Source organism: Alosa alosa, chromosome 11 (assembly GCF_017589495.1).
Source record: "Alosa alosa isolate M-15738 ecotype Scorff River chromosome 11, AALO_Geno_1.1, whole genome shotgun sequence".
In the NCBI taxonomy this organism is placed as follows: Eukaryota; Metazoa; Chordata; class Actinopteri; order Clupeiformes; family Clupeidae; genus Alosa; species Alosa alosa.
Window position 1 is genome coordinate 2,982,901 of NC_063199.1, and position 23,024 is coordinate 3,005,924.

General features: G+C 41.6%; 2 protein-coding genes across 3 annotated transcripts; both read right to left on the bottom strand.

The window, feature by feature from the left end:
- Window positions 1-7: 7 nt before the first annotated feature.
- Window positions 8-2,025, bottom strand: tmem17 (transmembrane protein 17). Of its 2 annotated transcripts, none has more exons than XM_048257752.1 (5): window positions 1,794-2,025; window positions 1,352-1,455; window positions 799-912; window positions 550-715; window positions 8-451 (listed from the first exon to the last, which is right to left on the bottom strand). In XM_048257752.1, exons 1-4 carry the CDS (start codon window positions 1,906-1,908, stop codon window positions 554-556), a joined length of 495 nt encoding a protein of 164 aa, XP_048113709.1. In that variant the 5' UTR covers window positions 1,909-2,025; the 3' UTR covers window positions 8-451; window positions 550-553. The 2 variants fall into 2 exon arrangements, with proteins under 2 accessions (XP_048113709.1, XP_048113708.1); XM_048257751.1 differs by having other exon boundaries at window positions 572-715; window positions 1,794-2,023.
- Window positions 2,026-3,637: 1,612 nt separating this feature from the next.
- On the bottom strand, window positions 3,638-21,514 carry caprin1b (cell cycle associated protein 1b). Its single transcript, XM_048257574.1, has 18 exons — window positions 21,365-21,514; window positions 20,056-20,235; window positions 18,512-18,574; window positions 18,072-18,158; window positions 16,714-16,952; window positions 14,485-14,567; window positions 11,610-11,771; window positions 11,381-11,433; window positions 11,153-11,236; window positions 10,808-10,975; window positions 10,447-10,555; window positions 10,282-10,343; window positions 10,021-10,131; window positions 9,587-9,730; window positions 8,499-8,652; window positions 5,268-5,471; window positions 4,885-4,991; window positions 3,638-4,230 (listed from the first exon to the last, which is right to left on the bottom strand). The coding sequence occupies exons 2-18, from the start codon at window positions 20,233-20,235 to the stop codon at window positions 4,144-4,146; spliced, it is 2,097 nt and encodes a 698-aa protein (XP_048113531.1). The 5' UTR covers window positions 21,365-21,514; the 3' UTR covers window positions 3,638-4,143.
- Window positions 21,515-23,024: the final 1,510 nt, after the last annotated feature.

A 23,024-nucleotide genomic window follows, 5' to 3' on the forward strand; every position in this document is an offset into this window, starting at 1 on the left:
CCATTGCTTTTGAGTTTGTTGGTCTGTTTATTTAACATTATTATGATTTATTTGTCCCTGTTGTATTCAACAAATAAAATAATTTATTTTACAATATTAAATTAAGAAATAAAACCTTTGATACTTGCTGGCCACTCAGATATTTACATGTGGATATGAATTTCCTTGGAAGCCATTCTGTTCAATTCCACTGAAATTCATTGGCAATATGATCTTCACCAAACTAATGTAAAAGCTCTATTTAAATGTTTAATGCATTCTCCATGAATGATTTATGTAAAAATGACAAGGACACTTAATTAGTGCAGAGTGATCGTTCTGTTAGTAAATCTCCACTGCTGATAGTTCTCAATCATGTTCTCAGCTCCTGGACACCAGCGAACTGCTGAAGATGGAAATGGCTTTCTGTGTGATGTACCATTTCTCGAAGGGCCACAAAACCTGACAGAGCCTGTACAGATAAAGGGCAAAAATAAATCAATTATCTTTTACATAAGAAAACATAATTAGTTAAATAAAAACTATCAACTTTTTGAAGAGTGAACTGACCAGCTTACAAATCGCCCGTTACCTCTGTAAGAACGAACAAGGACAGCACTATATGGACCCCTCTTTCCAGTGGCTGAACAAGGATGGACTCATTAAAAAGTTGAAACAAAATGAGAGGGAACTGCAAAAGTAGACTCAACAACCAAAAGCCAGCCAGCTCTGGTACCTGTAGAGGAAGCACCAGATGTTAAATGATTTCAGTTTTATTTCATTTGACGAACAATGTTTACTCTAGAGAAATAAATGTACCTTCTCTTGTAAGTTTCCAACATAGCCAAGGTAAAGCCTAATTCCCTCAATAAGGGTCATCAATATTAGGACAGTCACCAGAATAAACTTGTAGTAGTCAGGAAGGACTGGATACTGCATGGGAGAAACATGTTAGATGGAATTCAAGTAACATGGAGATCCATTTTGTGCAGCAGGGTTCTTAATGTTCTCAACATGGGGGTCTGACTCACAGCTGTCAGGGAGGCCTTGATTTGAGATTATAGCACCTATGCACTTTCAAAGTAACAAATGAGACCCTTTTATAAAGTTTCAAGCAGGATAATACGTAATTGAAATAAACGAATACATATATCATACAATAGACGTTTTATGATCTGTCGATGTGGAAATTATGTCGTGATATTTGAAGATTATTGGAACGGAGAAAGTTGGTTTTGAATGTTTAACTAACTGCATTGGACGAGTGTGCACATATGGAATATTTCGGTGGACACAGCTGGTGGCCTTGGAAACAAAAAGGTTGTGAATCAACAGGACAGGACTAACAAACAGACAAATAGCCTATCCGTACCTTTAGGTGGAGCATGATGACTTCACATACCCACCACATAGGGAAAAACCACAGGTTAAAGTAAAGGGACATCTGAAGAGGGAGACTGGAGACAACTTCATCGTCTAAGAAGTTCAGAACATGGGGAGTGCTTATTGTTAGGGATACCAATGAGCAATGTTTATCATGCTAACCAACTAGTATAGCAGGCTAGCTTAGCTTGCCTGGTCCATAGGCATAGCTACTAGCCGACTGACGCTATCCAACTTAAACGTTAACCGTTCAAGAGCCACGACAAATAAATCAGCAAATGTGACAGGTCACTAAAGTTTTACACAAATCTGCCAGCTAGCAATTGCTATTTTGCTGCCGAGGCAGCCCATCTGCCTAAGTTAACTTGCGCTCATTATGAGTCCCTCCGCTGTTTAGATGCTATCTTTATTTCGAATTGCAGTTAAGTTACCTTTACTCAGAAAAACACATTGATCTTCTGGCGTTGGTTGTGTACGATTCTGGTCAATAAACACGGTTCTTGTGAGTCCTCCCAGTCGTTGCCTTAACGGCTCAGGTAGATCCATGTTTCCATCCACATAGAAACCGTGGAGACAAACTGCAGACGGTTTTCCCTCGAGCGTAGTATGGATGATGGGGGCGTGTAAGCAACAGACTCCAGTCACCTAGACCAGTGGTTTTCAAAGTGGGGGCCGGGGCCGCAAGGGGGTGTCAGGGGGGCCTCAGCAAGTTGTAAGGAAACATAAAAGCAACAAATAAATACATTTTAAAAATGTAAAATATACCTATTACTATGAGGGTTTTTATACAATGCCATTATAATAATTTGTTGCATATCTGAACAATATATATGATGATAATGACTGGGAATAATAGTAGAGTGATAGCTCTCATATAGCAGAAAGCCCCAAATGCATTTTTTATACACTGTATGCTCAATCACGAAGTGCTTATGGCTAAAATAATTATTAGGATTAGCTTAGTGTATTTTTTCATTTGCCGTAGTATTGTTGATGGGTTTAATAACATATCAAGGGGGTCCTTGAACATAACCTAATGGTATTTGGGGGGCCTTGTCGTGGAAAAGTTTGGGAACACCTGAGCTAGACGGATTCTCACTTGGAATCAAAGTGCTGTTGCTCTACTGGACTGTAGCCTATGTTGGCTATGCCTACATTTCCAAATGTTTAGAATAGGCCTAGGCTATATCAGGGAAATAGGACGCTTAGATCTGTAAGCATTCTCTTCAATCATCAATTCATGTTATGGGAATGTTTCTCACACTGTGGTGTTGGACGTATTTATCGCACACCAGAGATCATGGATCAATTTCAATACATCATAACATTTGAAGAGGTCATGTTGTCTTATGCTGAAGAGGAAATGCCTTTGAAATGGGTGTTTCAACATGAGCCAAAACACACCGCGAGCAAAGTCTTGGTTCCAGACTAACAAGACTGACGTTATGGAGTGGCCAGCCCGATCCCCAGACCTCAATCCTATAGAAAACGTGTGGGGTGACATCAAAAATGCGGTTTCTGAGGCAAAACCCAAAAAATGCAGAGGAATTGTGGAATGTAGTTCAATTCGTCCTGGGCTGGAATACCTGTTCACAGGTGCCATTAGTTGGTCGACTCATGCAACACAGATGTTCAGCAACTCTCAGAAATAATGGTAATGCAACTAGATAAGTGCAGTGATTCAAAGTAAAGCTTGAGACACACTGTTTTTTTTGAACAGCCCAACATTCCTTATTCTTCACTTTCTTCTTTAAAGGTATAACAAACTTGATCAATGTTGGTCATGTTTCGATTTGAAATTGAATGTGGTGTTCCCAATGCTTGATATTATGGAATTAACAGCTATTCTAAGGATTGAGCTTTATTCAATTTTTAAAAACATACTGCTATTATTCTGCACATAACTACACCTTTAGAAGACCTTCTGGGAACATCCTCTAAAGGTATCATGTTGTGTAGCCTTCAGAGAACGTTCCTGGAACGTCCTCTTACAGCTGTTTTTGTGCAACTGTCAAGGAACCTTTTGGGAACGTTCCCTGATGTTTAGAGAATGCTGGGCAGCATTTTATTCATCTTTCTGCATATTGGCCATTTTAGCTGTCGCAATCCTTTTCCAATATTTATATGTACTCTGTTGAAGTGATTTGTACACAACTTGCTTTTTTTTTTTTTTTTTTTAATTGTACAAAACAGAAGTGATGTCTAACGTCACTCACTTTCTAAACTACAAGAAATTCAAAATTCAATAAGACTGCACAGCAAACAGAGACAGTGGTTAATGCAACACATCTTTATTGAAACTTCTGAAGCAACATCAATTTACAAACTGAGATTGGGAGCTTCTTCAAAATGTACCAAAAAGAAAATAAGTGTGTTGAGAACTAAAACGAGTGGGCAAGAACAAAAAAAAAAAAAAAAAAGGGGGACAGAAAAAGTACTCCCAGGGTTTAGACCAGCAGTGGTAGGTATTTTTGCTTTTATTTTATACAAAAAAATAAATTAATGAAATCTTTCAAGTTTACAGGAATATTTGATACAAACACAGGCTTAAAATATTGAAACTGAGTATCCTCAGCTTTGCTTGTGTTCAGACTCATTAAAATGGTTCTCTTTTTTTCTTAAATACCGTCAAAGCAGGCTTACTCGAGAGGTGCCAGAAGAGAAAAGATACCACTGATGATAAAAACAAACAAAACAAAAAACAAAGAAAAGGGGTGAACTGGGATAAAATGCAATTTTTTGAATGTTCAATGTGGGCTGAGTGGTCAGTCTGCCAGGTCCTCAGGTGCGAATGGCTTGAGAGTTGCCACGAGCAGAGCCACGGGAGCCCTGGCCGGCTCCACGTTTGTAGTTCTGTTGGTAGCCATCCTGGTGAGAGAAAAAGAAGTGGATTAACCCCCAAGTCACACATTCAACCTGAGCAGCCACAGTGCATTTCAGCTACAGCGAGATGGTCACAAACCTGAATTCATTCTTCAAAACTTTGGAATAAATCGTTAAAATTGAGGTCCTCACTGTTAGATTTTAGTGGTTTTCTGTATGTCATTCTTTTGGTTCTTTGTTTAATACTGCAGAAACTGCAGGGACAGGACGATTATTGTAAGCAGACAGAATGTCACCTTACAATAGCAAATGGTGTACCTAACTAATTGTTCCCCCACAAGAGACGTCTTTATTGAATAAGGCTATATCACTGCCTGTTTCCCCCCCCTCCAATTTGACCCCAGACGTGAATGTATATTCTGGTATTATAATTATCCAGGAGTTTCCCAGATCTTTGCTTCAGTTTCTTACCTTGGCTTCACCTTGCAACACTGCTGTGCTGTGCGTACAACAGGGTTACCAGAACTCTGTTGTTACATCCAGAATAAAGAACTATTCTTTCGCAAGCCAGCCTCAAGTTTTACCTGCTCTTAACTACACTGGAATCTACTCGGTCAACTGTGTCTCCATTTGGAATTAAGGAGACAATTTTGATAGCATTCTTCACTGTGTTCAGGAGCCATCAAGAGCAGCACTTACCCTCTGATAGTTGCTGTTGGAGTAGTCCCGTGGTGCACTGAACTGGGTCTGTCCATAGCCAGAGTTTGGAGTGTTGGAGAAGGGAGGGCGATAACCATCATACCCGCCTAAGAGGATACAGAACACCATTAAAAAAAGCTGTTTGATAGACACTATACAGCAAATTTTTCGCAAGATTTCACAGAAACAAAATTACCTTTATCACTCAATTTCTGTACATTTTTTACGTTTTTATCACTCAACCCTTAAGAGCGATGCTTTAGAAAGTAAATACTGCGGAGTAGTCATAAAACATAGAGTTTGTGGAGCGAAAGTGTTCATAAAAAACGAATTAAAAAAGTTCTAAGGACAAATTCTAGATTGTCTGCCATTTGGCTTAATACCTCTAAAACCGTTGGACGGTCCCCTGTAGCCATTAATCATGCCACGGGAGTTTCTGGGCCCGCCACGTGACATGGCTCTGCTGTTGTAGAAAGACTGGGCGGGTCGGCCGAACCCGGTGCCCTGTCCCGCAGATTGCGGAGACATGGTTTGGTGGCCTCCTGCACTGGGGAGTGATTGGTCTTGAGAGTGGAAAGCTCCAACCACTACAGGGGAAAGGACACAACGACAAAACAGTTGAAATACACTGGACAGATTTATGGTAAACACTACATGTCTTATACTGATCCAAGTGTAAAGGAAGATCAGGGTGCACACAGTCACAATGTTGTTCAAAATTAGATTTCTCATTGAATAAATTAACCACTTATTATTACACTGTGTGAGGCAAATCTCCATTATTTCCCCCCAAAACTTGACGGGTGTATTTATTTTTCAAAAATGTTTCCAGGCCACAAATTCCATGACTTATCCAGTTTTTTTTCCAGACATGAACTCTGCTGGTTTAAATATCATGTAAACAACCCTTAAAACAAATCAGAACTCCACTAACACCCCAACTGCCCATTTTGTTTCATGGCCCAGACTGCCATTTTTGAACATTTGTTTTTGCCAAGTGCTTTGTAGATTGCTCAAGCTTTATTACACTGGGTGGAATCAGTGAACCATGAACATCAGGCCTTTCAACAGACTGTCTGAGGGGACTCAAGTCTGAGCCTTGAGAAGGTCACCCAGGGACATTAACCCTTTAACTAGCAACTAGAACCACATCTGTTCAGACTGCCATGTGAGGGGGCATACTAGTGGAACAAAATCTCAAGTTCAAGGAGTTGTGCTGGAATTCAATACACTAGAGCAGTGTCCGTTCAAACATGATATTCCTGTAGAAAACCTGTAGCCCAATTATATGGCCGCAGGTAGGTTTGCTTTAAAGCCCCCCTGTGTAAGAAATTCTCCCATCTAGTGGTTAGAAGTTATATAGCAACCAACCTCTCAAGCGCCGTCTCGTTTAGAACTACGGGAGCTGTCACACATCAAAACTGACACTAGTTCTGGACTCCTAGCACATTGAAGGATAAACCTCTCTCTGAAAGCGTAACTCGCCAAAATGCACGCTAGGGTGTTTTTGTGAATGTACACAAGTCAAACTTTCGTTTAAAAGCATAATTACGTCTGAAGCGCCACTTTCAAGCTTGTCCGTGTTGTCGTTTTTAGGTCAAATGGAGTTTTGAATGGGAACCATTTTTTGATACATGATCGCGTCAAAATCCCTATTTTTAAAACACCAAGAAGGCTCGACACAACATATAACTTTGATCGAAGCATCATCAGTGTCTACACATGAACTCGAGCATTGAGAACATTGTTCGTGTACACGAAAGGTTTTGAACAACTCACTTGGGTTTTCTGCTCGCTGCAATCATGCCATTCGAGGAGTGAGTTGTCAAAAACCTCTCTTTTTAGTAAACTATGTGTACACTAACAATGTTCTCAATGCTCAAGTTCATGTGTAGAGACACTGTTGATACTTCGATCAAAGTTTCAGGTATCGAGCCTTCTTAGTGTTTTAAAAATAGCAATTTTGACGCAACCATGTATCGAAATAGTAGTGCCCCTACGACACCCATTCATGAAAGTTTGACTCGGGGTACATTCACAAAAAAACCCTAGAATGCATTTTGGTGAGTTACGCTTGAATAAGCAATAACATTAATAACATTGTGTACTATTTTATTACCTTGCTTGTGTGTGATGCCAATGAAACGCTTTCGGACCGAGCTCGCTAGCTATCGTTAGCACAGTAAACTGAAAGTGAATGGGAACGGCTAGTAGGCTACTGCAGCTAAGGACTTGTATATTGTTGCAAACTAAACTGAAATAACACGTTCAGCAACTTTGTGGTCAAGTGAGCTGGTGACTGATCACAAACAAAGTTATTTTTCTCTATTTATTTCATTGGAAGATACAATTTCATTGTCGGACTGTTAGGAAGATATGACTTGTAGAAAATGGGCTTGAACTTACATTGCTGAATGTAAGGAAATTCTGCAGATGAATCCAAGCTAATGTTTTTCTATGCATGCAGACGCCAAAGACTGAGCTGTATTTCGCATATTATGTCCCTTGCTGGCCACCGGTATTTTAACATGGCGCATGTACATGGCTAGTCGACACGGCGCTATGTAAATGTAAATGAGGATTTCTAAGCCAATAGGTATGCTTCGAGTTGTTGGTGGTGGTAATTAAACATGAATGGGGCCACATTTATGTATGTGAAATGTTGATTTTGTTAAACAACTGAAAACGTTACACAGGGGACCTTTAAAAATAAGATGGGGAAAACATTATTTCAGCTAAGCATTTAAAACTGAATATTATATTATAAGTAGTTGTACCGCAGAGCAGTACAAAATATGACAGCCCAGTCCTGCACATTCTCTCCTCAAAAATAAATCACGCTTGTCAATGTCTCCATCTCCTACTCCATCCCCTATTTTTGTATATGTAAATGAGTGTGTGCTTGTTTTTGTGTATGTGTGCTTCTGTGTGTGTTTGTTCGCTTTTGAGTGTGTGTGGGGGGTAATGGAGTGTGTGTGTGTGTGTGTGTGTGTGTGTCTGCCTGCATGTGTGTTTTTATGTGTGCGTGCCTATGTGTGTACATGTGCGGTGGTTAACACACAAACACACAGATGGGGGAGTGGCTACAGTAGAGTGGTGAAAGCCAATATGTGCCTATTTTACAGATATTTACCGATATCTTTTGCATTTCTTATCCAAAACGTCAAACTTGGCACTGCACTTACTTGTGCCCGTAGCGAGACACCTGGTAAGTCTGAAATCAATCGGGCGAAGTTTGTCAGATAAGCGGCACACACACACACGTTCCTGCAATTTATAGATAGATGCTGACAAATCACCCCACATAGGCAGAACCAAAGGCTGCATTTACACCGGCAGGCCTTGATGCACCTGATGCAGTTGTTCCAATTTTCCGCCTATATCCGATTTTTTGGACTGCCTGTTTACATCTACTTTTGAGAGTGGCCCATATCAGATATATGTGTTTATATGGTTCATTCATTTTAAACACTTGAGACAATCCGCATGCACACCAGAGGGTTTTTGGTCACCAAAATGAAAGCAAACATACTGCACTGCAAGTGCACAAAATAAGCTTGCATTAGGGTATTTAAGTGGCTGATTGTCATCTTTTGCTCAGGGACCCTGCTCACCAGACTGCAGCTGGTCCGGCTGCATCTCTGGCTGCTCCAGTGGGTGCTGCGTTTGGTTGCTGAATCCCTGGCTGTAGCTGTTCGGGTACTGGCTGGGCTGCTTCAGGGAGTCCGTCTCATTGGCCGGAGGCACAGGCGCGTTGAGATTGAATACCTGAGAGGGTCAGAGGGACAGGTACTGTTTAGAGGAAATTGGCAAAAATGGTGATCACTGTTCACAATAAAACATCCTGGGCTCATCATTTCTAACCAATCAGAAAATTTAGTCATTATGGACAACCAAAAGAGTTATAGAAATAAAGACATTCATTTGTTAACAAGATATAACAATGATATTTGCCATTTATCTCTCTAGGGTTGAGGGGTTTTCCTCAACTGAACCTCCTGTGTTTCAGGGTGCGTGGGAACACTGAATAGTATAATCAGGCTCAAGTTCTTCTGAACTTATAATCTTAGATAAGCATTGTCTGGATCATCAAAATCCCCTTTTATACAACCAAAGATGACAAATGAGCTCAGTTTCAGCGCTGTTCTAAGATGTTGCCAGGATTGGAAAATCTGGACTAAAATGCTGCCGTTCCAACTCACTCTTCTTATCCACCAACGCAAAAGCAATAGCAACACCACTTTTCAATCGACATTAAAGATGCCGTACACGGTGCAGTTTCACAATAGGTTGTTGATAAGTCCCTGTTACACCCTTCCTTCCATACTCCTGAAATACATTTACAGATTTGAGCAAACACTTGAAATCCTGGTGGATAAATCACATGTGTGGGTGACCACTGTCCACAGACACCAAGAGTCACTAGTCCAATACAAAATATTTTGAATGTCATTTTGTGGACGAACACTTCAGTTAAAAGATTAGAAGAAAAAAGATTAGAAGTAAATTAAAACAGAAGTGACCAAATAAATGCATTGCAGGCTTACCAATGAACTGGTTAGTTTGTACACAGATAGTATTTATATTATGTTTAAACAGTTAACCATCAAATGTTGATACCAATTAAATTTTCATGCCATGTTTTCCCCCACACACACACACACACACACAACAACAGAATACATGATGTGACTCCACCCACCGTCTGCATGGACTGGAATGGTGCGGCGTTGACGTTGATGCCACTGCTGTGCAAAGGCTTGGAGCTGGGCTGGAACACTTGCGTCTGGGAGGCGGGGGGCAGAGCAGAGGGAGGGGGCTGCTCTGTGGACAAGGACATGGAGGCCTGGATACACAGACCAAAAGAACACGTTATAGCAGACAATCAGACAAGAACATGGAGGCCTGGATACACAGACCAAAAGAACACGTTATAGCAGACAATCAGACAAGGACATGGAGGCCTGGATACACAGACCAAAAGAACACGTTATAGCAGACAATCAGACAAGGACATGGAGGCCTGGATACACAGACCAAAAGAACACGTTGTAGCAGACAATTAAACAATCAGACAAGAAGCCTGTCCCAAACGAGAAAATGTTCAATTAGCGCCGTGTGCTCTGGAGAGCTTACCTGGATGGGGTCAATAGCTTCAGGCTGTGGTCGTGGGTCAGCAGGGTGGGGAGACTGATACATGGGGGATGGTGTGGAGAAGGCCTCTGGTGAGGGAGCGCCCATGGGGACCTGGACAACAACAAAACCAAATCAAATACTGAGGACCTCTTAATTCCCTCCTATACATCAGAAACATATTTGAGACTTGTGGTAAAATGGTGATCACTGTTCACAAAAAAACGTTTCTTAATAAACAATAAAACATTTCTCTCCACTCACTTGTGTTGGTTCAGGCTGTACAGAAACAGTGTTGGGCTGTGCAAGGCGCGTGTCTGGATGAACTACGAGAGAGACACAAATCCCATCACCACCACAACTTCAAAAATGGCAAAATCATTACAGGTAAAAGTGAGTCCTACTAACGCAACCAGTTGCAATACCAACCTGGGGGACAAACCATCTGGGGCATGTCCATGCTCTGCGCAGGCTTCATAGGCTGTGCGGACACAATGGCAGGGTCAATGGGTGGGCCGTCAAACTCCAGCATAGAGTCCTGGAGGGAAACAGGGGAGGTTCAGTTACAGATGATACATTGCAACTTCATGGGCAACCACAATACCAGTTCTTGTGTGTAATTTGCGATGTGATAATGATTAAAGTTCTCCAGAAGGAATGTTGCCCCGAAATCTATGGGAATGTGCCAGAACATGCCAGAATAACACTAGCATCATCATAATAAGAGTTGACAGCATAATGCCAGGCCAGATAACGCACCATGTGTTGGTCCGTCAGGACGCTCTCTTACCTGCATGAAGTTGTAGGGCCCCTGCATCTGCGCCATGAGGTCCTGCACCACCTGCTTCCGCAGGATGGGGTCCGCGGGGGGCGTGGGAGTCACCGTGGTCAGCGGATGGGGTTCAGACACCACGGGAGAAGGGGCCGTCTGAACGGGCGGTTGCAGCGAACTCACCGCCTACAAAATCCAAGATAATTCCTGATCAGATGAGGCATAGGACTAGGACAAAAGTTACACAATCCCATCTCCCAGAGCAGACCATGTTTGACCACCAGAAGACAATACATGTGTCCTCATGTCATATTGTGAGAATAGATAGGTGACTTCAGTGTTAACACAAATGGGTAGGTGTACCTCTGATTCAGAACTCCACTCCTCGCTTTGCTCCTGGTTGCTGTTGCTGTACGTGCTCTCTGGAATGAACTGTCTGTTAACAAACTGCAAGCAGAACACCAATATTAGGCTACAAAGGGGAAAAAATTTCATACTTATGAGAGATAAATGCTATCTGCCATGGCATGCTGGTGTATTCATGGAATAGAGGAAGGGAAGACTGGAACATAAGCGCTCAACACTACTCACCTCTGTTGCCTCCACTGCTAACGGCTCTGCATACTCCTCCACCAGCTCACCCTCTGGAAATAATACAATGATATTTGAGAAGGTGAAAGGCTACAAGACAGTGCTACTAGGAAGTACATATTTAAATACATTGTTATGACGAGCCTAATGCTGCTTATTGTATGCAAGTCCTACTGTGTTAGACTACTGTGCTAAAGTGCCATCGCTCATGAGTAGTCTTGAACCAGACCTGTGTCCACAGCCTGCTCCTCCGCTTCTGAAGACTCCACAGCCGTCATCGTCACCTGCTCCTCCTCCTCCACCTCCGCGCACACTCCGTTCTGATGGTTCTGTGCCGTGTCAAAATAACCACTCTGCATCACCCGCTCCAGGGTGTCCTTAAGGGCTTTGTCTGGTAGAGAAGAGAAGAATCTCATAAGGTATAGACTAAATACAAAGAAAAAACCTCACTAACCAGTAATTTAGAGTTATTTAGTTGTGTCAAGAGCATATCCGTTATTTGTTTGTGATGACCTCTTTATCATACTTTGGTCTTTGCCATAACTACACTCAGTCATTTGGGTGAGAAATGGATCCAGACACATCCATGTTACTCCTCCCTTGACAATAGTCACATGTTCTACTGGGAAGGTGCGGTGCAATGGTGAAGTATTTTACTAGTAAATGGTGTGAACCATGAAAGAGGCCATGAGTTCCACTGTGGAGGACAAGACCTAAAACATGGAAATCCAATTATGCTGCCATTCCACCAGCACTTTTGTTGATCTGTACAACCAGTCTACACCAAGCACTGACTGGATAAGTCTCTCCTTAGACTACACAATGTGTGTTTAGAAAAATAATCATTGATCTTTGTTGATATGCCACGCTGTCCCTTTCAGTGTGCTCCATGGACATTGTAGAGGCAATATTTCTATGTCTGGCATATTCAAGGAATTTGTTAAGAAAAATTGCTCCACTGTGGAGTTCAATTTGAACGAGCATATGTGAGCACATCCTAAATGAGCAACAACATGGCCAATTCATTCGTTGTACAAGATAAGCTGCTAGACTCATTTAAGGTTCATTTAACAGACCACAAAGTAACTTGATTTGTTGCTAAAGTATTCATGCCATTACTACTACTGCACAGAGCTGGTCAGCATTTTTCATGTCCAAAGAGGCACGGTCATGTTGTCCACGTCCTCCATATGTATTTATATTTCTCCCCGAGACACCAACACCTGCTGCGGAGTTATCCCTGGATGGCGAGTGGCAGGGTGGGGGGAATCTGAGCAGAGTGAGAGAGGCCAAGCCTGGTCAGGCCATCTAGGGTCAGCAGGAGGGTCTAAAAGATGCTTTGGTCCTATTCCTGCTGGTGTGCTGGTCCGGTGCGGCCAGGCCACTGGGCACAGGCAGCTGGCACACTGCCCCCGTGCTGAGTCAGGAGAGGCGGGCGCCTTTACACTGACCACCAGCACAATGCAACACAGTGCCGCTCAGCTCGGCCAGAAAAGCCTCTATACCACTCCACACCGAGTGCTTACAAGGGGAATGGGTTGCGACATACAATATACTAATCTCTATGACCCCAATACTTTCAGAATGCAACACTGTGGTCTCTAAAATCCAACATGGTGTCTGTTCGGAGCAGAAAACAGAGTCTGTAACGGCTTCTACACACAGTTGATTTCCATCAACGCATAATTTGATTGGTTGGTGGCGTCCGTCGAATGGCTTGATTGGCCGGTGCCGTCTGTCGGTGCAGCAACAGCTGAACTTCTCAACGCGAGCGACAGGAGAAATGCGACGCAACGGACCCACAATTCAGTTCGTGTAGAAGCCGTAAGAGAATAAGACAAGACGTTTGACTCGATACAGGAGTTCCCACACTCCTGTAAAAGCAATGATGCTTTTCAATGAGCCATCCTTTCCTACAATAGCACATTGTACCCACTGGCACTTGACCTACATGAGGATAGCAGCACTATTCTAAAAGTTACAGTGATGATGGGTTCAACACCTTACCACACCTCATATTATGGCCGTATAGAAGTGATGTAGTTATTGATGCAGTATTCAAACATGGTTCCTAATGAAATTATGCAAGTCTGCTAGAAGTATAGTGCAAATAATGGATCATCGTTATATCTAAGGCATATGATGGATAACCAATCAGCAGTACTCTCATAACTCTACAGGCTGACCTGACTAAAATCATAGCAGGAAGATTAGGGCCTATAGGCACTTATTTTGAATCTGGACAACTGTAATCCTCAACATCAAGATCTACCATATTGCAGTGCAGTCAAACCACTCCAGACAGACCATTCTTAAAACCTCCATGGCACGCATTCTTTCCCTTCTAGTCTTTCATGCACATTGACTACCTCAACTCTTTTTTTCCCCCCGCAAATCCCCAGTTTCTTTGTTCCAGTATGATGAATCTGAAGTAAGGCTTAGTGACACACCTTTTAATGATTACAAGTTAAAGCTCTGATCATCTGTTTCATCCATCTCATATGTTTGTATTGTGCTCTCTTTCTAACTTTGAAAATGCTTGTGATTTAAGTGTAAGAAAGATTAATGTAGACCTGAAAAAAGCCTTAAAATCTAAAAGCAACACACAACGGAGTTTGACAAAGTCAAGAACAATTCCCCAACAGTAACAAACATTTAAGTGGTAGCGACTGGCCTTTCAGAACCAGGGTCAAATGTAAAATTCCATGACTTTTCCCTGACAAAAAAAATGAAATTTCATGACTTACTATTTACTAACGTATAGCGTTCAAGAATATTTTACTCTAAGTGGGAGATGTATAAATAGGCATTAAATAAACAGACATTGAATAAACAAAAGTTGGAATACTCAAGGAAGCAGTAAAGCAAATAACAAGATTTACATCAGTTCTTCATGGAAATATTTGTATTAATGTATTTTGGCAAGTAAATGTTCAATTGCTATAACAAAATTCCCTGATATCCCATGACTTTGCCCTAAAATGATAAAATTCCCTGATTTTCCATGTCTGGAATAGACTTTCTAAAATTCCATGGTATTCTAGAAATTCCATGACCGTGAAAACCCTGCAGAACAGATGGAGCAATAGAGCTTTTTGACCTACATGTGGTTCCTGCCACAGGTTTGTCCTTCCCCTCCAACAGTTCCCATAAGTGCTGTGATGCCTCTTGATACTGGTCAGTCAACCTGAGAGTGGTAAACAGAGATAGCACAAAACCGTAGGCAAAAAGACATACAGCATTACCAAAAGAAGAACAATGAGACCAGCCACTCGTCTTGTTTCATCTACCAAATACCAAAAAAAAGATTCAGGAACAAAAACAAATGTTTCCTTGTACCACCTTTAACAAACAAGAATATTTACTCACTTCAAAATAAAAAGTAAAAAGAAGGTGTATGAGCAGTTAACTGTGAAATCAGGGGTAAACAAATGATTCAGGTCCAAAACTGCTTGTGTTACTTCAATATTGGATTGATCTTTTAATATCAACCCCTTTTCTAACTATGTAACTTCTATAACTTCAAACAAATCATGTCAATTTGTCAGTCACTTGCACATATCACAGTAAACTTGAGTTGTTCATGGCAATGAACAAAGTTGTTGTAGAGAATCATGATGAGTGCATACACCATATAGGCACACACAGGCGAACACACAAACTCGGGTCAAGTCAGGTCAGATCAGTTCCTGTCACAGATACGGGGCGCAGAAAGGTCATTTTTAATCACTAAATAAAAAAAAAAAAAAAAGCCATTTATTTCTGTAAGGCGCACACCACATGTCTGTAAATTGCTAAGCTCCAGAGAATCCCTCCACCATGGCAATGATATTGCCAGATTCAGGACATTCTGCTCTACACACACATGTAAGGCAAGTCCAGCTTGCAGTGGTGAGATACATGTCAAAATATAAGAATTTTTATAATACGCTTTTTGTATTTTTATTATTTAACATAATAACCTAATGGTGGTATAACATAATGGTGATAACACTTGTCGGTAGGGCCCCCTTGGAATTTTTGCTTGGGGCCCCCACAGACTCTAGAATCGCCTCTGGGTAGAACAGTAGACCAAAACAGTAGATTGACGAAAAGAGGATACATGTCATAAAATTAAGACAATACCAGACGATTTCTGTTCGATTTGGCAAGCGCCATCTACAGGATTTTCATCGAAAGTCATCAAATTTAACATCGAGAGAAAAAAAAAAAAAAAAAAAAATAGTTGCCTACAGAAATGGGAGAATAATAAAAACATAGGCCTACATTTAAAACAACAATGCTAATGGTTTGAAATAAAAAAGTGAATGAATAAATACTATAAACTAAAAACAACTTTGGCATATGGATATTCAAAACTATCTATAGCCTACGTTCTTAGATAATAATTTGGAGTGAACTCTTTCACAGTAATCTAGGTGGTCATAAAATAAACTAGTATTAACATAATAGTATTGTCTCCCATAAGTCCCAGAGTGTTTGAAATATAATTATCTGAAATGCAATATGGCTTTCAATTTGTCATTTATGCCTAGTATTTAATCTGTGTAGCACACAGTTGATTTGACATTCATGAACAATCGTCGACACATGAAGCGGTTTTAATTATTAGCTGCCTATAGGCCTACAGAATTATCCTTTGGCTTGCATCAGATATAATATAGCCCACTGGCAAAGCATACTACTGTCAATGAACAGCCTACCAAATGTGCATGACCCTTTATCAACAGTATATGTCTCATTAAAGAGTATAACTAAAAAAAGTCATTACCAAGGTGATAAGCTATGTAGCCTTAATATTTCGTGTGGGAAGCGAACCTGTGAACACGCAAGAATATAACTCCTTTGCCGTGTCGTCTCGCTGCATGTTACACCCCCACAGAACGTATGCGTAGAGTAGGCCTAGCAAGATCCCTAGAACCACACGCACGTGAAGTTAAAACATTTTCAGTCGCATAATCTTCATAAATTCTTTGGAGCAAGTGGATGTGTAAATCCATGCTTGGCGACACTGTCGGAAAAAACATTTCTAGGCCTACTTCTATTTTTGAAGTTGTAAGCTACAGGTGACGAAAGCACAGGTTGACGGAACCATCTTTCTGGACTCATTTTCCGACTGATTGTTTTTTTTTTGCAGCACAGCTTAATTTAGCTTGAATGTTAACCTGCTACGGAGCAGGTTAGTTCTGTGGCATAAATTCCCATAGTTACCAAGCTGGGATTCACGTTAACCTCATTAATGGAACGGAATTCTCACTACAATTAGCGAGACTTATCGAAATAAGCCAGGTTTAGCCTTTAGCGAGGTTGATGGAATACCCCCTTGCTCTTACCTGATGTTTTGGTCACGTTCAGGTCCCACCAACTTGTAGAACTCGTCCAGAGCGGTAAGGTCCCCCTCATTGAGCAGTGAGGGACCCCCTGCCCCCTGCAACAGCTCCTGCCTCACGCTCTCCTCCCCCAAGCGGTCCAGGAGGAACTGCAGCTCCAGAACTTTCTTCAGGCGCTTCTGCTCGGCCTCCTCCCGCTGCAGCTGCTCCCGCCTGCTCGTCTTCTTCACCGCCTTCTGAATCTGGGTGGGGACAGGAGCGACAGTGACCATCCGCCTCACAGACACAGATTAAACCAAAGCCATGCACACACATATTTGGAGGGGGACAACAAAGTGTGCCTAAAGAGAAAAAAAGGGCCATATTTTTTTATATAAAATATGAGTCAAATATAACCACAGCTTATTCCACTGCTTGGTTGAATTTCCCATTGTCCTATGTAATTTAGAACGATCATTAACCGTATGTTATTTGCACACCTATGAAGTAGATCCATTTTTTTGGCCGCATCACACTTGTATATTAATTCGCCAAACTCGTTGTGAAGTATAAATGAAGTCACGTTGCATCCGAGCTGTAAAATGCAGACGTTCAGAACATGGCAACATTGTAGCATATGACGGAGGTGGCTTTTAGCTAGATGGATGACAGCAGGCTAAGTAAAATAGCGATGTTTCAAAGCTAAAGTTCATCCGAATCTTGGGATACGCCCGCTTGACAACGGGAGAGATAGAACTAACGACTGGCCTTTGGCCGTAGCAACCATCCATTTAGAACTATTAACAGTAGTGGCAGTTTGTCCTGCAAGTTGAGAAATTAGTTGATATGTGTCAGAAGAAATTAGTTCTACAAACAAGACAGTTTTAGCGATTAAAACGTTTAAATTGTAACAGGAAATGAACTCAACGCAAGTGGCAACAGTGGAATAAGCGGGATAATGGACTCCACGGTGGTCTGTTCACAGAAATGAATGCCTCCACTTCGCGTCGGGGCCGTTTACAACCTCGACCGTGCATTAACTTCTGTGAACAGACCACCGTGTCGTCCATTATCCCTTACATAATCAATTCACAGAACAATTCAGATTTCAAGACATTTGCTGTGAGACAAGAGGATGCTTGAAGTGTACACAGCTATTTCAAAGAAGCCAGTGCAGCTGAAAAAATGCTGTATGCCTATCAACATCACTGAAAACACTAGGTCATGAACCAAAGTCAAAATCAGAACACACCGTCAGAAACCAGACACAAACAGTCTGATCAAAGTGTGGAATACAGATATTCTTCCAGACTATTTCTAACCTACAGTAACATGCTCACATCAGGCCAGATAGAAATCCAGAACCTTGTCCATGTACTTACATCTTGCCCCAATGCCAGAAAATTCTTCAGCAGCTCCCGGGCAAACTCCAGGTTATGAGTCACTTCTTGATACTTTGAAAGAGCTTCCTACAAGGATGAGATGAGAAGGAAAAAGGTTAGAAAGCATTAACAGCGGCAGCAGAATTAATGGACTGCACAGCAGCTACAAAATGCTGTGAGACCACATGACACTAGCTTGCCTCATTTCCAAGAACGGGAGTTTCTCTCAACTAAAATTAACGAAATGACTGAAATGAAATGATACAAATCAAGACATTTCATTACCAAAGTAATCAATGACGGATGAACATTTAAAAAGAGCTCTAGCTTTATATTTAGTTCTCACATAAAGCACAAGCATGTACATAGTGGAAGCTTTTTAGCTCACTGAAGCTGAGCAAAGGACAACCTGCCATGGAACAATAGTTTTTTTCACCCACCAGCTGGTCCTGGTTGAGACGCTCTCCTTTGTTATGCCTGGCCTGGTAGTCATCCAGCTTGCCCTACAAAGAGAAAGGCACCATGCTCAGATTAGCACTCAAATAAAGTTACATTTTGACATAATATCACACAACAAGTATGATCAAACCAGTACACCGCGATACTGACAGATAAAATGTTGTTTCAAGACAACAGGATTATTAAATTGTTGCAAGGGGTTAACCAAACAAATATTTATTTCAGATGGCAGGATGGAGAAAAAGTCTGTTCAGATCAAATTAAAACTCTTTGCAGTGAAAATGAAAAGCTCAGGTCCGAGCAGAGCGTGTTTCGAGATAATCTCATCAGCAGCACTGGCAAGTAAATCTGAGGAAAAGCCTCTGTCTGGAAGATCAACCCGTGATACACAGCGCACTTGCTCACACTCACAAAGGACCATTATGAACATTTTGTGAACTCCCAGTTTGTGTGAGCAGCAAAAAAAAAAACAATGCACTGAAACATATCTGTTAAATGTTGTGCACTAACATTTGGCTCATATGCAGAACAAGCAGCTTACACAAGAGCACCTGGTCACAGGAAATTACAGAGCCACTATAAGCAATTATGAACACAGTTTTAAGTCCAATACACACATAAAATTAGACCATTAAAACTGGGAACTAAAATAAAACTTTTTACGAGTTATACATAAGTTATTTTCAGAATTCATATTTTAAATAAAATAAAAAAATAAGTTTTTAACTTCATGGTTTAATGGAAATACACCTGAACAGATAATGCAATGCAGCTAGAGCGGGAACACAAAGCTTGACATTTGTATTGTGCAAAATATAGTGTGTGTAGTGCAGACACCAATTTACACGGGAAGCTTTATGAACAATTTAAAGATGGCAATGTAACCATGCTGAAACTCCTGACTGCAGATCTGTGCCAAACACAGAATGCTGTCCAAAGGCGCTTAAGCAGTCTAACTTCGTTACGTACGAGGACACACGCACCTGCCGTAATACAGCACTGTTATTCAGAGACTTGGCATCTCAGCACAGCGTCGTACGCACATCATACTCACAGCGAAAAGATTACAATTATCAGCAAAATCACTGCCTACCTTGAATGCGTAGCGCTGCCTTAATTCATACATAAAAAAAAAAAAAAAATGTACTCCAAGTTTGACATTATTTCTAATCGAAATCGTCATACATCATTCATGTTTTGGGGGAGAGGCGCCGCCATATTAGTTTTGGCCCATGTGCCGTTTTCCCGAAGCGCTTAGTTCCAAACCAAATGATAGACTTATCAAAACGTACAAAGCTGTCATATACAGTATGCTGATTGCAACACATTCGTATTTCGTATGTAAACAATTGATAAAGTACTATGAGCCATGTCACTCCGTGTAGTTCTGGCTAACATTAGTTAGCAGCCTAGCTACATCTACACTTGTCGGATTTAACTTCAGCACTTTTTCTCTAATCGAAGACCATCTTGTGGTACATGTAATGATGTGACATTCTTACAAACGCATGAAGAAAGCACATACCTTTTTCTTCTCCATGTTGCGGACTTTCTTCTCAATAATACCCAACACCTGCTTCATGGCTTCTGTGTGGCCTCCAGATGTCTGGTTATTGATGAGGATCTGGCCCGCTGATCCAGGAGCGGATCCCACCTCCGGGCTGGCGGACTTGACAGTCCTGGTGCCATTTGTCGCTGAGGGCATCTGTGAACACATTGACAGATCAGAATGGAAAGGTATCCAAAAACACTTTAAGTTGAAGAGACAAGCAGTGTTCATGTCGATCAAATCCAGAGTGCTGCTGAAACATTTAAAAGGCACTCCACTTTATGTATCTATGACCATGTATCTATAGCCGAATCAAACATGATCACCGCTCCGATCAAAAGCTTTGATAAAAGTAGATGGATGAGTTAAGGTTAAAACCAGCAGAAGGCCTTCACACCATTCCATCTACATCATCGTATTCGTAACTGGCTACACAAAGCGATATGCCCAAATGCGCAATCCCGTGGATGCTGGCTTCCCAAAGGCCAGTTGAAGCTAAACGAACCCGTTACTAATTCAGGATCAAGTGTATTACACAACATTCGTTTTGTTTCACTTGTAGATACGCATAAATAGCTCGATCCAGAATTGTGTATTAAAACGATAATCAATTCTGAGGATCTTAAACTACGTTTTGTTACGATAGCGTTAGCGTTGACGCGAGGCACCGAAGACTGCAGCCATCATCGATGAAGGAGCATCAGTTCTTCGATTTTCACTCCTAGCCATTCATTGACGTCAAACTTAAAAATCAATTGTAATGTCTATGTCTGAACAGCCTTTTCAGGGTGTTAACGAAACGTAAGGGGAAAGATCCCGCAAAGAAGCGTATGTCCAGTGTCCACATTCGGCGTGTCCAATCCTACACAAGGTTCTAGCTCATTCTTTACCAAATGGTATCTAGTAGCCAGAGCATGCTGTGCTAACTAGCACGAAGACGCTAATATTATCGGGTAGTTTTACTTTACCGGCTAATGTGAATTTTAAAGTACATGTTACATATACAGTTCATTAACACTTAACTTGTGATTAGTATGACAAACACAGATATCTTAGTAATACGATCATCTTGGATTTCAGCGACATGTCTCACGATTTAACATAAAACGCAATGCGCTCATCGAAGTCAAACTGACTAGCAAGCTAATGTTAGCAGAATGGTTAGTAGCAAATAGGCTAGCCATACATGCTAACAAGCAACGTTTTGACTATGTTACTTTTCACATTTTGAACACTACCAGTTTACTACTGATGAACGGGTAACTAAGTTTGTACCCATTACTACCTTATTGGTCAATCTGTCCACAAGGGAGTTGAATAATCGACTGGAGTCAAAATAGCCTTGGCTTTAGTTGTGTTGCTTTATTTTCTCTTTCAATTTTCTGTGGGATCCGCCCCGCCGGCCTCACCGACAACTGAGATCGACTGGAGGGGGAGTAAACGCTTTATAACGAGAAGGGCCCTTTGGAAAGCTGCCCTCGATGTGCCAGAGCTGAAGTAGGACATTTCGTAAATCGTCTTTCTCATATGCGCGTGTGGTGTTACATTTTCTCCACGAAATGAATTGAAATTATCTTAGCTCGAATTGATGGCACTATTACTGCCAGACTGGCGATGAAGTACTTACACTGTATTTGCACAAGTAGCCCAGTGCACTTGAAGTAGGCTTACTTACTTACTTTTGCCGTGCTGCCATTATGGGAGTGACTTAATGATTTTGCATAGTTTCTCTGGTTAAACCTAAACATTTACTGTAACTGCAAATATTTTGTGATACCTGGGTATGTTTGATAGTTGCCCACCCCAAATGTTTAGGCATGGAAACAGAAACAAAGTTCAAATCAGACACATAGATGGCTGGAACAGTTTTTTTAAAATATGTATTATAGGCTATCTTGTGCCCACAAGATAACTCATTTTAGCACACAACATAATAACTTTCTGTATCATTCACTTGTGCACACAAAAATTATTAACCTTTTTTGGACACTATGGGCAGGGATATCACTGTGTTGTGTTGCAAATGTCTGAGAATTACAAGACAAGGGGAAAAGTGCTGTGAGAATCATGTTCTTTGATTTCTCAAGTGCTTTTAACACCATCCAACCCCTCAGACTGGGAGACAGCTCTTGCAGATGGGTGTGGACGCTCACCTGGTAACCTGGATTACAGATTACCTGACCGAGCGACCACAGTTTGTCAGACTGAAGAACTGTCTCTGACACTGTGATCAGCAGCACCGGAGCGCCACAGGGAACTGTGCTCTCTCCAGTCCTGTTCACCCTGTACACATCTGACTTCTGCTACAACACCGAGTCATGCCACATGCAGAAGTTTTCTGACGATACTGCAATTGTGGGGTGTATCAGGAACGGGCAGGAGGAGGAGTACAGGAGCCTGGTGGAGGATCTTCAACTCAACACTTCAAAGATCAAGGAGATGGTGGTGGATTTCCGCAGGTCTAAGCCCACTCTGCTACCAGTCCCCATTGATGGGGTCAATGTGGAGGTAGTAAGCACCTACAAGTATCTGGGTCTCCACCTGGACAATAAACTGGACTGGTCAGCCAACACTGACGCACTCTACAAGAAAGGGCAGAGCAGGCTGTACTTTCTGAGGAGGCTGCGGCCCTTCAATGGGTGCAGCAAGCTCCTCAGGATGTTCTACCAGTCTGTTGTCAGCGTCCTCTTCTATGCAGTGGTATGCTGGGGAGGAAGCACAAAGAAGAAGGATGCGGGGCGAATTCACAGGCTGGTAAGGAAAGCTGGCTCTGTAGTGGGAGCTGAACTGGAGTGCATCACTTCAATATCTGACAAAAGGACCCTGAACAAACTGATCAACATCTTGGACAATGAATCACCCACTCCACAGCACTATTGTTAAGCAGAAGAGCCTGATCAGCTGGAGACTTCACTCACTGCCTTGCACAACAGACAGACTGAGGA